General features: G+C 38.6%; 1 protein-coding gene and 1 pseudogene across 5 annotated transcripts in view; one reads left to right on the forward strand and one right to left on the reverse strand.

The window, feature by feature from the left end:
* Positions 1–218: 218 nt before the first annotated feature.
* The window catches only part of LARP1B (La ribonucleoprotein 1B), an 81,815-nt gene continuing 66,308 nt past the window's right edge, over positions 219–15,725 (forward strand). For 3 of the 4 annotated variants that reach the window (XR_013998577.1, XM_081134042.1, XM_081134044.1), the window contains exons 1-4: positions 219–1,083; positions 9,859–9,917; positions 10,316–10,375; positions 12,226–12,400. Coding sequence is in view for 3 of the 4 variants with exons in the window: in XM_081134042.1 (XP_080990168.1) it covers positions 597–1,083; positions 9,859–9,917; positions 10,316–10,375; positions 12,226–12,400 (781 nt within the window). In the remaining variant the exon portion in view is untranslated. The remainder of the gene's footprint in view (positions 1,084–9,858; positions 9,918–10,315; positions 10,376–12,225; positions 12,401–15,725) is intronic. The other variant, XM_081134043.1, reaches the window with a different exon arrangement.
* On the reverse strand, positions 9,329–9,773 carry LOC308555675 (large ribosomal subunit protein uL15 pseudogene; annotated as a pseudogene). Its single transcript has one exon. The product of its transcript is annotated as a large ribosomal subunit protein uL15 pseudogene (transcript).

The following is a 15,725-nucleotide window of genomic DNA, read 5'->3' on the forward strand; positions in this document are numbered from 1 at the left end:
CCAGTTACCCCTCCCTCCCCCTCGGCGGGCCGCTGGGGCGGGACCGGCCCTCAGGGCGGGCTAATCAGTCAGCCTCCGCGGGCGGCGGCCACGGCGAGGGCCCGGGTCGGTGAGTAGCCACGTCACGCTCCTCCCGCAGGCCCCGCCCCCGCCGTCCCCCTCGGACCGCCCCCTCACGCCCAGCGAGCAGTTACCGGCTGTGGGGGCGCGCGCAGATTACACTCGGCTAGAGGTCTTCCAGCCGGCTCGCTTCGCCTCCGGGCTGCCGGCGCCAGGTGACGGCTGGCGGCTCGCGGCTCGCGGCTGCGGCGCCCGGCGCGGGTTGGCTGGCTCGGGGCGTGCGTCGCTGAGGCAGGCTGAGCCAACGGGCGGTTAGCGCTCCGTTCGACGCGGGGAGGGGCGGCACGCCGGGCGCTGCACGGCCTCGGCCGACGCGGGCGGCGGTGGCGGCGGCGACGGCGGCCGGGTTCTCGGGCTCTGTGCCCCAGGCCGGAGCCAGTGGGTGCCCCGGCGGAGAGACGGGCAGCCGGCCTCCCTGGCCCCGGCCTCCCTGGCCCCGGGCCCCCCGCGGCTGGGGCGGCTGGGGCAAGGGGACGATGTCTGCTCGCGCCCCGGTGCCCGCCGCTCACTCTCGGGAGGAGCCGCCCGCAGCGGCTGCTGAGGAGTCGCCGTCGCCCGGGGTGAGCCGGCAGGCCGAGCAGCTGCCCACGCCCGAACCGGAGGGCAAGCAGGCGGCGAAAGAAGAGAGGGCCGCGACCGCCACCAGCGCCGGGGCGCGGGGAGAGCCGTCGCCGGCGCCGGTGCTGGGACACAGCGTGCCCCAGGCGGCCGTGCCCGTGAGGCCTCTGGCGCTGCACCTGGCGCACAGGGCGCGCGGGCCTGGGGGCCCCTTCGGCGGGGAGCCACCGCCACCGCCGCCGCGGGACCCGCCGGCCGAGGACGCCCGGCCGGAGGAGGCGGTGGCTGGCCCCGAAGAAAAGCCGCTGCTGCCTAAGGAGAACCCTTGGACCAAAAAGCCGCCTCAGCACCTGTCCCCAGCCGGGTCGGAGCCGCCGCCGCCCCCAGTGGAGTCCCTGGAAGCAGGTCGGTGGCTCCTCTGTGCTGGGCACCTGGGGGGGGGCGGTGTTTTGGGGACGGCTCGTTTGGCTACCGAGGCTGGCTCTGGGCGGGGGAGGGGCAAGCCTCCTTTCCCTGTCAGTCAGAGGTACTCTGTTCCAAGGTGTCATTCACTCTGCCTATTTACATAAATGGACATCTGGACCCGAGCGGCTGGGAGAGGTGGGACCTCGGCTTCTCCTTGAAGGGTGGGAACGCCGCTGAGCCCCTGGGCGGGCGGGGTCTTGCGGTTTTGCCCCCCACGTGTGTAAGGGCTTGGAAAAGCTAAGTTTAGGAAGAGTTACTGTAGTTTTACCCTATAGAAAAGTTTTCGTGGGCGTTTTAAAACGAAGTGAAGCAAGGGGATTTATTTATATTTGGAAGCGCGGCTGTTATTTTTATTGTGAAATAATTGGTAAGCTGGACATTTCAGTGTCTTCAAAACACTGATAGAATTAAAAATGAGGCTCTAGACTGTAGTTGCTACTGAAATGCTTTTAGTTGTGATTGTGGTGGAAAATAATTAACGTAGGATAGTTGACATGATAGTGGATTGCACAGTAGGGAAATGGTAGTCTTCTAACTTTCAGATCTCCCTTTAGAGGAGATTAGATTATGTCACTGCCTTTGAATGCTGACCAGTGGCCCTGGGTACTTTATTTTGGTTGTAGCAACTGCATTTTTTTTAAAAAAGTTTAAATGGAAGTAGTAAAAACCAAGACAAAAAGCTTTCTAAATTAAGTTGTAGATTAACTGAACTTTTAATATAGAAATTACAGCAGTTTTCTTGCAGATTTTCACTTTTTCATAAAATTAAAGGTTAACAGTGGGATAGGGAAAATTTGAGGATGTTTATAGGTCTGTGAGGATCAGTTGCAATAGAGGGTATGGTATAAGTGTAAGGTGATTAGTGCAGACATGCATTATAGTATTGCAGGTATATAGCATTTCTTCAGAGGAACTCCAGTAGAGTGAGACAAGTGTTAATTGATTTCTTTAGCTCTTGCACACTAATATTCATCATTATTGATAAACTGTGACACTTGCAGAAAAACTACCTAAAAAGTTGTTCTAAATTTAATATTGCTATCATTCTCTTCTAGCTGCAAAAATCTGTTGACTACTATTACTGACTGAAGAGAACAAAAATCTTAAAGCAAAATCTCCATAAAATTAGCTAAGAGAAAGAAAGCCCTAGTAAATCTTAATGGTTATCCCCCCCACACACTTCTAGACTTAACACAGTTATACATTATTTTCAATGAACTACCAAAAAAACTCCAAAGTCTTTGTTGACTGTAAAATGAATTTGGGAGGTTTTTAAACCATTAAGGTAAGAGGAGTTTTAATTGAAAATAGCGTTGTGAAAAATACTTAATATTAACATAATTGGTTAACCTACAGGTGCTTTCATTGGGTATCTTAATCTTTGTTGGAAATTAAGAACAAGCTGATGCTTGATGTATGGTGTGGTTTGATTTAGCTGGTGTCTGTAGGCAACGCTTCCTGTTCGTGGAATCCATTCTGTTCCTGCAGAAATTCTATTCTGCAGACTTGGAGTAGCGTCATAACTTATAGTCTCTCCAATTCTGTCTCTATCCTGTTCTACCACAACTTTTTTTTTTTTTTTTTAAATATATCTTTATTGATTTCGGAGAGAGGAGGGGAGAGGGAGAGACAGAGATAGAAACATCAGTGATGAGAGAGTCATTGATCGGCTGCGGCCCGCAACATGGGCATGTGCCCTGACTGGGAATCAAACCCTGATCACCTGGACCCTAGGTTGATGCTCAACCGCTGAGCCACGCCCGGCCGGGCATCTACTACAACTTTTATTTGTAGTAGAACAGGTAATTTAGAAGGCTGGTGTAGAAATGCACTGTCTGAAAGACTTAGGGTTTTAGTCCAGATGTTGTTACTAACTAGGCTTTTGGCAAGATTTCTGGGTCTTTTAAATGAATGAAGTGGATGTATTCATCACTTCCAGTTCCTTATACCAGAGTGCCATCTGTATAACTGGGTGTGTTGGCCTCCTATTTTCCTAAGCACATTTGCAACTTCAAGAATAATGAAATAGCTGCAGAGGACCTTTAGTGTCCAGAGTCGGTGAAAACTTAGGGAGTGTTAAATTAATACAATAATCTGTCAGGCCTATAGGATATTAATTATCCTGGGGTGAGACTTAAAGCATGTCTGTCATGGCCAATCCTGGACTTACGGTCGCTCTCTTAACGAGGTACAAGGATTCCATCCACATTTTTCCAGAAAGTTTATTACCAGAGATAGAAACATTATAGGAAATGTAGGGGAGTATTTCAGGATTGTTAATCACGAATTTTCTGTTAGGAGCTATATATGGGGCATTATCTTCTTCAGTCCTCATAAGACACTTTCTTCTACTTTGGGGAGGGTTCTGGCCTGTGTATTGCTGTTTCTGGTAATCCAGATAAAACCCGCTTTTCAACCAAAGCCTGCCCCACCAGAGGCCTAAAATAGTGTCACTGAAGTTTTGAATTCAGTCAGGAAACCAAAAAGAATTGTTTCTCAATCTCTCCTAACCTTGTTTAAAGTAGTTTTATTTATTTTGGGGACCTTTATTAAAATCACAGCATGGGGTTTATTAGTTACTTACCTATAGCTATGATTACATTTTACATATTAAAAATCAGCTTTCTAGCCCTTGCCAGTGTGGCTCAGTTGGTTGAGCACCAAGAGGTTACCGGTTTGATTCCTGGTCAGGGCATGGATACTCCCATGGTTGGGCTTGATCCCCAGTGAGGGGCATGCAGGAGGCAGCCATTTGATGTATTTCTCTCTCCCTCTTCCTTTCTCTCTCTGTAAAATCAGTAAAAACATTTTTTTAAAAATCAGATCCCTCTTTTCTCCCTACATCTGCTGACTCCCCAACTGTTACTACCCTAATAACATTTTAAGTAAGTTATATAAATGATACATAAATACATTCTTCTTATAAGGACATAACTTTTGATGTCCTCTTCAAAAAAAAGATAACCATGTTACCAGTTTATGGAATATCCTTTTAGACCTGTGCCATTATTTCCAAATGTAGTGTTTAATGTGTGCATTTAGAACATAATCTCCTGTCATTTAGAGTGTTGATTGATCCTTTTTTCTCGTTACCATTAGTGAGGTATTTACTTATTTATTAAATATATTTTTAAAACCTCACCCGAGGATATGTTTTTACTCACTTTAGAGAGAGAGGAAGGGGGCAGGGAGAGAGAGAGAAACATCTCTGTGAGAGAGAGGAACATAGAGGGTTTCCTCCATACCAGCTATGAATGGGAATCGAACCCGCAACATAATTACACTTTTTTTTTTCTTGCCGTGATATTGGTCCTTTTTAATCTAAACCCTGTTTAAAAATTGCTGAGAAGTGGTCCATAAATATAACTGACATAGTTAATTTGGCCATTTATCTATTGATCAGCAGCATCTTGGATGTTTCAAACAACATTTTTATAGATAACTTCTATGTCTGATTTTCTCTAGGATAGATAACTGGAGTTGCAAGGTCACTGTATTTATTGGTTGGCAAGTTGCTCTCAAGTGACTACGAATGGATACTCCTATTTTTAGAGTAAGAGAATTAAGGTTTTGTTGTTACTTTTTTAAGGCACTCGTAGCAAAATGACATTTGCTAGATTTTTTCTTAAATATAATAAAATTGTGAAATATTGATAATTGCCAATGGGTTTTCTTCCTTTTTTTTTTTTTTTTTAAGAGAGGGAGGGAGGGAGAAAGAGAAAGGGAAGGAAAGAGAAACATCTATCAGTTGCCTTCCCCACGCACCCATGGCCCCAACCAGGGATCGAACAACCTTTCAATATACTGGATGTAGCTCCAACCAACTGAGCCACACCAGCCAGGGCTACCAATACATTTTCTTCAGTAAAACTTTGCTAAAGATTATGGTTATGAAAATTAAATGAGTAAAATTGCCTGTTATGTTGTAGTTTTTGTTTTCAGTATCCAAGCTCTTCAAATGAATTTTTTTCTTTATCAATTTTGAATTATTTCCTTATAGATTCTGAGGGTTAAATAATATTTTAAAGATATTGGAATATTATTCAAAAAAAGATAGTTAGATAGTATCTCACTAATGATTGAAAAATGGAGATAAAAAGATCACATACTTGTTTACACACACACACACACACACACTTAGAGCCACTAGTAGCTTCATTTTGTTCCTTAGGTTGTGTCAGTTTGAAAAGATATATATATTTGTATGTGTGTACATATATATACACACACACATATATAGATATATTTTTTAATTAAAATTTTTAAATTGGCTTTTCCAGTTTTAGATTTTCTCTAATGACATACAGGGTAATTTCTTCCATTTTAGTTAAAACATGGGGAAATGAAAAATCCTTTCTTAGGCTTGTTTTACATGTTCTCTCTCTCTCAAATTATATTTAAAACCTGGTGGAATTCTTTCCGTGTCAGTCAGTACATACAAATTTCTCTTATTTCTGAAAGTTTTACATTATTTTATACCATAATATAACTTTTCCATATTAATGAATGTAGAGATTAATTATTTAAATACAGTTATCAGCAAAGCCGCAATGAATATCTTATACAGACATCTTTATACCTTTCAAGGTTATTTCCCAGAAATGGAACTGTTTTGTATAAAAAAGGTATATGCATTTTAAATGACAGATTATCCTTGAAAGATTCTACTGCTATGCATTCTTGCCAACGGCATGAGAGAAATGTCCATTTCTTTATACGCTGACCAGCACTTGGCATTCTCTTTTTTGTCAATATGATAGGTGAAAAATGTTTTGTTGTTTTAGTTTGCATTTATTTATTAGTACAATTGAGTACTATTTCATGTTTGACCATTTGTATTTCTTATTTGAATCACCTGTTCATCTTTTACTTAGATTTTTTTTTTTAAAGCTTATTATCTTCCTTTTAACCAAAAAAGATTGAGTTGAGGAGATGGTCTAAGTAAGCAGCACAAAGGACTTCCTGATGTTGAACTTAGAATTAGACAAAAATGTTCACACCGTTGGCATTGCACAAATGCACTTCCCCCTTCTATCTCTGTTGGAGATCCTGCCCCTGTGAAGGCGACAGCATGAAGGAGCAGTTATGGACAGCTAGCTCCTAAACAAAACAAAAAAAAAGGAGTGAGGAGTGCTGGCTTTGCAAGTTCAGTTCTTTTTCTGAATATTAATCAGGAAACTTATTGTTTCCATGGAAGAAATTGGGACTTTGGAACAGGAATGTTTTAGGAGTCTTCCTCTTGGAAAAGTAAATTAACTTGAAGGGCCATTTAGTAACCAATGTTAAGAAGTCACTCTATATTTTTATGTTTACTATCCTAGAGTCTCCAACCACATTGGCCAACATAATTTATCATATCCTCAGTGATGAGATTAAATTATGGTGAAGAAAATAACAAACATCCCAGTTACAATGTATCCATAAAGATACACCATTAATAAAATGTCAGCATTATAGATTCCACAGAGTAAGTGTAAAAATTTCCCCATTATGTTTTCCGAGTAATTAAAGTTGAGAGATTAAAATTTAAACAAAAATCCAAAATTTTTGAGTCCAAAAGAATTTACTGAAATCAAAATCTTTTCCTTTTATTTTTAAAAGTGTGAAGAAATAAAGCTTAAGATCCTTCCTCCCCTACTTCTTTACTTTTAGCTAAAGGTTATAACCAATGCTTGGATAGTATATTCGATCATACTGATTTTTAAATCAATAGAAAGATGAACTCTTACATTCAAGTATTTTCTCTACTTTCTTAATAACTTAATTGTGTAATTTAGTATTGAAATTTAGAAGTTTACTTTTGTTTTTATGTGGCCAGAATAGTTTTTATCTTTAAATTTTGACCTTAATTTTGTGATTATTTATGTCCAATTTATTTGTAATAAAGCCATATAAAACTTACTTGTGTTGCCTGTTCCTTCTTAGTTTTCATTATATCAAATAATTTGTAAAAGGATGTAGTTTGTAACTACCAGGCACTTAATTTACTTGACTTAGCACTATTTTGGAACATGTTTTTTCATTTTCCCGTCAGAAAATTTCCCCACATATTCTATACTATATAACTTGCATAAAATAAACATAGTATTTATAGAACATCAGTGTAATTCTAGATAATATTCAGGCAAACATTATTGATTAAATTTGGTGGTTTTTTATCTACCTTCATTTTTTTTTTTTTTGTCTTGCCGATATTTTTTTTACTACTTTATCTTATTTTTGTTAGTGAAATGTTTTATTCTTAGGCACATTTACACATACACATATGTACGTGTACCTTTAAGTATAAAGAAGAGTGAAACAAATACTTGCATACTCACTGTTCTGCTTTAGAAATAGTTACTACAGTATTAAAGATCCCTGAGTGCCCATTCCTGTGACATCTTCACCCTTTGTCCTTCATCCCTCTTTGTTTGAATAAGTACAGATGGTCTTAGATTTATGATGGGGTTACATACCGATACCAATTATAAGTTGAAAATATGGTTTAAGTTGAAAATGCATTTAATACTACACTGAGGGCATTGGTTGTTTACACTCATGATTGTGTGGCTGACTGGGAGCTGCAGTTCCCTGCCCAGCATCACCAGAGTATCATACAGTATATTGCCAACCTGGGAAAACATCAAAATTCAAAATTGGAAGTACAATTCTACCAAATGTTTATTGCTTTTGCACCATGATAAAGTAAAATATAAGTCCTGGGCCATCTGTATCTTATTTAAACTTGCATCTGGCTATTAACACAAATACTGTACTCTTTTGTTCGATAAATTGGTCATTGCCGAGATTTTTGGGATTTGTTTTGTTGAATTATTGTATTTAATGTAGGTGCAGATCCCAAGTTTATTCTACTTTTTATTTATTTATTTATTTATTTATTTATTTATTTATTTATAACATATCTTTATTGATTTCAGAGAGAGGAAGTGAGAGAGAGAGAGAGATAGAAACATTAGTGATGAGAGAGTCGTTGATCAGCTGCCTCCTGCATGGCCCCCACTGGGGATCAAGCCCGCAACCCCAGGGCATGTGCCCTGACTGGGAATCGAACCACGATCTCCTGGATCCTACATCAATGCTCAACCACTGAGCCACGCCCAGCCGGGCTATTCTGCTTTTTAATGTTTACTACTTTGGGTCGTGTTTAGCTAGAAGACATTACTATCTGGTTATCCTGCTAGATAGTGAATCCAACTATAAGTGTACAACTTCATTTGGAGACAGTATAACATATATATAATATTGTCGACTGCTATGGGTTTATTTTGTTTGTTGTTTTTTTGGTGGTGGTGTAATCCTCACCTGAGGAGATGTTTTCCATTTATTTTTTCATTTTTTTCATTTTTTTTAGAGAGAGTGGAAGGGGGAGGGGGAGAAACACATTGATTAGTGTCCTCCCACACATACCCCAGTTGGGGCGGGCATCTAACATGCAACCCAGGTACCTGCCCTTGACCGGCAATCAAACCCGCAACGCTTTGGTGCGAGGGCTGAGGTTCTACCACCAAGTCACACCTGCCAGGCCTTGACCACTGTGTTCTTATTCAATTTAGGGATAAGGGGCGACTGCATAATAGTCTTGTGCGAACTTGTACAGACCTATTTTTGATTGCTTAGTTTATTATAGTTGCCAAACTTGTATGTTTTCAAGGACAAATACTTTGAAGTCTTCTGACTTATTTTCTGAGTGCTCCTTAATGAACGTGTATTAATTTTATAGAAAAAAATGTATCCCAGTGGAAATTGAGTTACTAATTTTACTGTATTTAAACATGTTATATTTCTAATTTTTTAAATGTGTTCTGTTATTGAAAAGATTAGTCTATCAGTTTATACTTAATATTTTGCACTTCTTGCTTTGAATACTGAAGACCAATTTGAATCTACCTTTAGTGAAATGTAGTTCATTTCTTGTTAGGAATTTGAGTCTCAGATCTTTGGATTTTGTTGGAAATGGTGATGACTATACTTACTGAAATTGGTATTATAATAGTTACTTTGTTTTTTGTGTGTTTTTTGTTTTGTTTCGTTTTGTTTTGTTGGAAAGAGTACAAAGGTTTATTGTGTAAAGAAAGCAAAGCTTTCGGCATGTGAGAGGGGTCCTGAAAAGGGTTGCCCTATTTTGTTTTGTTTTCCTTCAGAAGCACTTTTGAGCATTTAATGAACTTCCCTCCAAATGGCTTCAAGCTACCAGGATACAGGCCTCCATCTAACACACTTAATCTTTTCCTCAGCTCTTCTGCTGAAGAATTTTGCCTTCACAATGACAGGCTGCTTTGGGAGCTTCCCCTTCCCCAGAACTTTGTAGTAGCCCGATTGCACCACATCAATGTTAGGAGCAATTCCAGTCTTGTTTTTGGCAGCATTTACCCATGTCTGCTCACTGAACAAAGTCCACAGTTTATCAAAGTTGACAGTTGGGCAGAAGTTCTGGTTCCTCTTTAAGTGGTAGTGCCTCATACCAACTTTCCCAAAGTAACCTGGGTGATATTTGTCAAAGTTGATCCTGTGGTGATGCAAGCCCCCATCATTACTTTGGCCTCCCAAGTGCTTCCTGTGCCACTGCAAGCATGGCCGTGGCTCACATGGCACAGAAGTTTCCAGGTCTTCCTCAGTCTGGAAGGCATGTTGGTGGCCGAGATACAAGAAGGTTACTTGGTTAAATATATTGAATGAAGTGGTTGTAAAAGTGATTCTGTGTATTTTTTTTAGAGCTCAGTTCCCCAAAAATTGTAAAAGCAGGAAAACTCAAGACAAAGAAACCCAACAAGGTATGTCTTTACACAAAGTAGTTCTTAGATACTCTATATTAAAATTTTGAAAATTGTGTTCTTAGATTGTGTATTTTTCTTCTAGTTGTATTATTGATGGCAGTTTAAAGTTAATATACTAGAGAATTGTAGCTTTTACACAAACTCCCATGCGCTCCTGTTATCCTGTTTATGTAAATTTAGTCAGTGTCATTAGATAGTGCTAGGAGTTAGATCATAAGACCAGGGCATTCTTGTTTCAGTGTTCTGTTGTTTGGAGAAGCTTTTGGATTAATTTGGCAATTGCCTGCATGTAAATTGAACGTAGGTGATTTTTAAAATTGCTTTCACTTTTAGAAAATATTTTTCTATTTAAAATTTCTAATTTGCAGACATAACACTTATTTATTACTTCTTAGGCTAGTGATTTCAGCGATATGGCGAATTGGCCAACACCAAGTGAATTAGTGAACACTGGAGTGAGTATTGTTTTAAGGCTTTCTTTATATATAGGGAAAAGATTCTCATTTCAACATGCAGAATGGATTTTACTTCAAATTTAGAGAATTACATTAATAAAGAGAAGCTGAAAACACAACAGCTACCCTTTTCACAGTTTTGCCCATTTTAATATAATATGTCTTAAAGACCATTCATTTTACATTTCAGAATTTATGCAGTTTTTTCTGATTTATAATATTTCCAATATGTGTTGAAGTGCTAACTATATATGTACACATATGATTTATATGTATATGTATATATCAAGAAATGTTCAATGAATGGAATTTTGATTTAATTTTAACAGTGAAAGAAGCTCCAAAAGATGTTTTTGAGGTATTTCATTAAGGGGATTATTAGAGGAGTAGCATATGTGGTTATACGTGTTTTCATTTGATACTGTGCACTTTGCTGTTTGTAATTTGTGTGGTGTGTAGTTGTAGATAATATATATTAGTTTAACTTAATAGATATATAAATGACATATAATAAACTGCAAATACATAAAGTGCACAATTTGATAAGTTTTGACATATATAAACCTGTGAAACCATTACCACAATCAGGATAACGGACTTAACCATTACCCCAGAAGTTTCCTCGCCCACCTTTGTAATTCTCTCTGTGATTCCCCCCATCATGCCAGGGAGCCAGAGATGAACTTTCTGTCACTTACAGTTAATTTGCATTTTCTACATAAGTGGAGTCATTCACTATGCTCTTTTTTTTTTTAAAAAAAAGGTCTTTATTTATTTCAGAGAGAGGAAGGGAAAGTGAGAGAGAGAAACATCAGTGATGAGTCATTAATTGGTTGCCTCCTGCACGCTCCCCACTGGGGATGATCCTGAAACCCAGGCATGTTCCCTGACTAGGAATCGAACCTTGATCTCCTGGATCATAGGTGGATGCTCAACCACTGAGCCACACTGGTCAGGCAGTATGCTCTCTTTTTTTGAGATTTATTTGTGTTGTGTGTACCTAGTTCATTCCTTACTGCTAAGTAGTAATATTGAATGGATGTAACACTGTCCATTCACCTATTGATGGACATTTGTGTTGATTGTACTTAATTTTTGGCTGTTAGAAATGAAGCTGTTATATAAACATTTGTGTACCAAATTTTGTATGGATATATGTGTTCATTTTTCTTGGGTAAATATCTAGGAGTGGAATGGTTAGATTGTATGGTAGCTATTTGTTTAGCTTTTCAAGAAACTACTAAACTTTTTATTCCCACTGCCACTATGAAAATTCTAGTTATTCCACTTACTCTCTAATATTTGGACCTTCTTAATTTTAGTCATTATAGTAGGTATGTGGTGGTATTGCATTGTAGTTTCGATTTGTATTTCTCTAAAGATGACAAGCACCTTTTCATATACATTTTCCATCAGTATATCTTTTAATGAAGTATGTTCAACTCTAGCTCATTTTTCAAAAATTGAGTTGTTTTCTCATTACTGCATTTTGAGAGTTTATTATATACAGGGTGTGACAAAAGCAGGTTTACAGTTGTGAGTACAAGGAACAGTTTATTCTTGTATTATTATGTATTAATGTATTATTTTCCCATACAAACAACTGCAAACCTACTTTTGCCATACTTTGTATATTTCTGATACAAGTTCTTTATTAAATACTTAGGAAATATTTTCCCCCAGTCTGTGGTTTGACTTTCTCTTAACAGTGTCTTTCAAAGGGTAGTTTTTTATCTTTTAAAAGGTGGTATTTGTTTTGCAATATTTAGGTAAGGTATATTACCACAGATTTTGGATATGTTAGTGAAAATGTTCACAGAAGTTACTTCATTCAGAAATACTTTTTGCAGTGTCAGAGTGTCATCAACCAAGGAAATAAGAAGCTACAAAATAAAAAAGAAAGAGAAGACAAATTTGAAAAGAGAAATAACAGCGAGTGCAAAGAAACCAGAGAAACAAAATTGGATGGTCCTGGTGAAAATGTCAGTGAGGATGAAGCTCAGTTAAGTAATCAACGAAAGAAAGGTTAGTTCATCTATAACTTCATCTCCGCCCATCTTTTTTATTGAGATATAATTGTATTAGTTTAAGGTATAGAACACAGTGATTTGATATATGTATATATTGCAAAGTGACTACCGCAATGTTTGGTTAACATCCATCACCTCATAGTCACAATTTTTTCCTTAAGATGAGAACTATTAAAATCTATTCTCAGCAGTTTTCAAATATATAGTACAGTATTGTTAACTATAGTTGCCATGCTGTACATTGCACCTCAGAACTTATTTACCTTATAGTTGTAATTTTGTATCTTTTGACCATCTTCACTCATTTCTCCCATCACTCACCTGTGTTCTGTTTCTTTGAGTTTGGCTTTTCTAGACTCCACATTTAAGTGAGATCATACAGTATTTGTTTTTCTCTGTCTCACTTATTTCATAGCATAATGCCCTCAAAGTATTTCTATGTTGTTGAAAAGGACAGGATTTTCTTCTTTCTCCTGGCTGAATAATCCATTGTATATGTATGCACATTTTTGTTAACCATTTATATATCAATGGACTGTTTCCATGTCTTGGCTGTTGTAAATTATGTGGCCCTGGTGAAAATGTCAGTGGGAATGAGGTTCAGTCAAGTAATCATTGAAAGAGAGGTTAGTTTATATGCTCATTTTTGTTTTATTTTCTGGAAGACAGTTGTAGTAATGAAGAATTGTGTTTAATCAGTTGATGCCTGGTAGTCACCAATGAGTATTTTGGATTTTTTTCAGGATAGCATCTGCAGTGGTAACTGATTTGCTTTTGTAACATTCATTTCTGAGCTATTCCCCTTGACTTTTTTTTTTTATGTAAGAATGGAATGAAAATGGGCTTACAGAGGTGAGTGTAGATATATGATTGTAAAGTTGTGTAAAGCTATTGTTATTTATTTATTTATTCTTATTGATTTTAAAGAGTAGAAGGGAGAGAGAAAAACCACATGACTGAGAGAGAGAAACATGCTTGGCTGCCTCCCGAACACACCCTGCCCAGGAATCGAACCAGAAACCTGGGTATGTGCCTGGATCGGGAATGGAACCTGCCATCCTCTGGTGCATGGGAGGACCAGCCACACAGGCCAGGGGGTGATAGCTGTTGTTTTTTCAATGTGCATTGCAACTCCTTCCTGTCTTTCAGGGAGTTCTGAGAAAATGGTTTTCTCAGAGAAAAGTGAGAACAGTTTTGGTAAATGTTCCTGCCTCATGGCACACCCTCATTGAATCACACTTTGAAGGAAAAAATACCAACTTTACATCCTTTTCCGTATTCTCAGAATTTTTCATGTGTCTAGGGGCACATTATGATTTAACTGCTTTGTAAAACCATTTATTTATCAGTGATGTGCGCCTATGTAAAAGTGTCTGCAGGAGCCTTTTGGCAGAAAAATTCTTTAAACTGTGAGAAGATCAGTAGCTGAGGCAAGGTGAACATTGGGGAGAGTGGCAGCAGACGCTATTGGAGGGGTAGGCACAGTCTATGTTATTCAGGGCTCAAACTTGGAATTAGCATTTTGAGTTCCATGGGAAGACATTGAAGCATTTTAATTCAGGGAGGTTATAATGCATGAGAGGGGACATTTCTTGATGCAGTAGTTGTCAGCCAACTTCTTTAATAATAGAAGTAGCAATCTACTCTGTATTCAGCACTTACTTGATTATTATTTTAATGATTATCTAATCAGATTCAGGGTAAACATTAGGCTCACTTGGTACAATGAGCCAAGGCTAATTGCTCAAAGATAATGCCAACAGGGCAACCATGCAGTTATTAGGAAAAAGTTCTTAAACCTTTTTCATGCTTCTTAGACACATAGGTAGTCTTTTTGCCTGTCTAGAATTCATAAGATAGCAGACCTGTCATTCTGCTGTAAGGTTTGTCTTCCTTGTTAATTGCTTCAATTAAAACTGTCGGCAATGCTAAAGTCCAGGTGCTTATCGTTAGAGTAATTTGTATACTCAAGCCATGAATTGATTCTCCTTAGAGTGCACTGTTTTCTTTTTTCAAAATGTCTTTATTGATTTCAGTGAGAGGAAGGGAGAGAGAAGAGTATCAGTGATGAGTCATTAATCAGCTGCCTTCTGCACGTTCCCCCCGGGACGGAGCCCGCAACCCAGGCATGTGCCTTGACTGGGAATTGGTCAATCTCAAACTCCTGGATCATAGGTCGATGCTCAACCACTGAGCCACACCGGCTGGGCTAGAGCACACATTTTTATCTTCAAATGAAAGGCTTGTTTATGCCAAAGAATCTCGATACAATTTGTAGAGTTTTTAGATTATTTCATATTCTCCTCATCTGTCCATATGTTGTAGGATTTATAGGAAGTCAGTATTGTAGTTGCACACTAAATATTCTCTTTCCCTTAATTACCTTAATAGTGTTTCCATTGCTTATGAGTCTTTTGTTTAGTCAAAAAAATATATTGGTCAAAAGACTGAACATTTTGTAACCTTAACTGTGGAATCCATGAATAGGTAATCTTGAGAATTACACTATAACAATTACACTGTCTTTTAGTCAACAAGAAAAGTTAAGTTGCTTATATCTCTTAAGAAGTTAGGAAAATGTGTATAGTAGCTTTAAAAAAGATTTATTAAATGCAATTAGACACATTTTATACTTTAATTTTGAGAAACTTCTTTTAGTAGTAGTAATGCTGGATAAGTAAATATTTTAGATAGTAATTTAAAACAAAGTTTTTGAATCACTATCCAAGCTTTCCACTGTGTACATTATGTCTTAACAGGTATACCCCATTATCAAGCCCTAAGAATCAAATGTTCGATGGGAGTAGTGTGTGCATGTACTATTCTTGAATACCTTATCCATTAGAAATAAACAGAAGAGTGAGCATTTTACTTAAAAGCAAAAGAATTCCAGTGATACTTTACCACTGGATTTTTCACTTGATTTTTAGAAATATTATTTGCACAAAATACTTTATGGAGCTGTATAAGAAGAAAATAATTTTGGGTGCTCTACAGATAATCTCTTTCAGAACAAATTAAGTCTCTTAATTTAAATTTAGAGTTCATTTTTTAATTTTTTATTTATTTTATTTTTTCCATCACCATATATCCCCTTTATACCCTCTCCCACCTCCCCACCCCACTGCAGTCACCACAGTTGTCCATGAGTTCTCCCTTTTTCCCCTCCTTTTTTGCTCAATCTCTTCACCCCTCCTCCACAAACACCCATTCCCCCCACCAGAGCTGTCTGCCTGCTCTCCTAGCTGACTTATTTCACTTAGCGTAATGTTCTCCAGGACCATCCATGCTGTCATAAAGGATAAAATTTCCTTCCTTTT

The sequence above is a fragment of the Miniopterus schreibersii genome (assembly GCF_964146895.1).
Source record: "Miniopterus schreibersii genome assembly, chromosome: 4".
NCBI classification, from domain to species: Eukaryota; Metazoa; Chordata; class Mammalia; order Chiroptera; family Miniopteridae; genus Miniopterus; species Miniopterus schreibersii.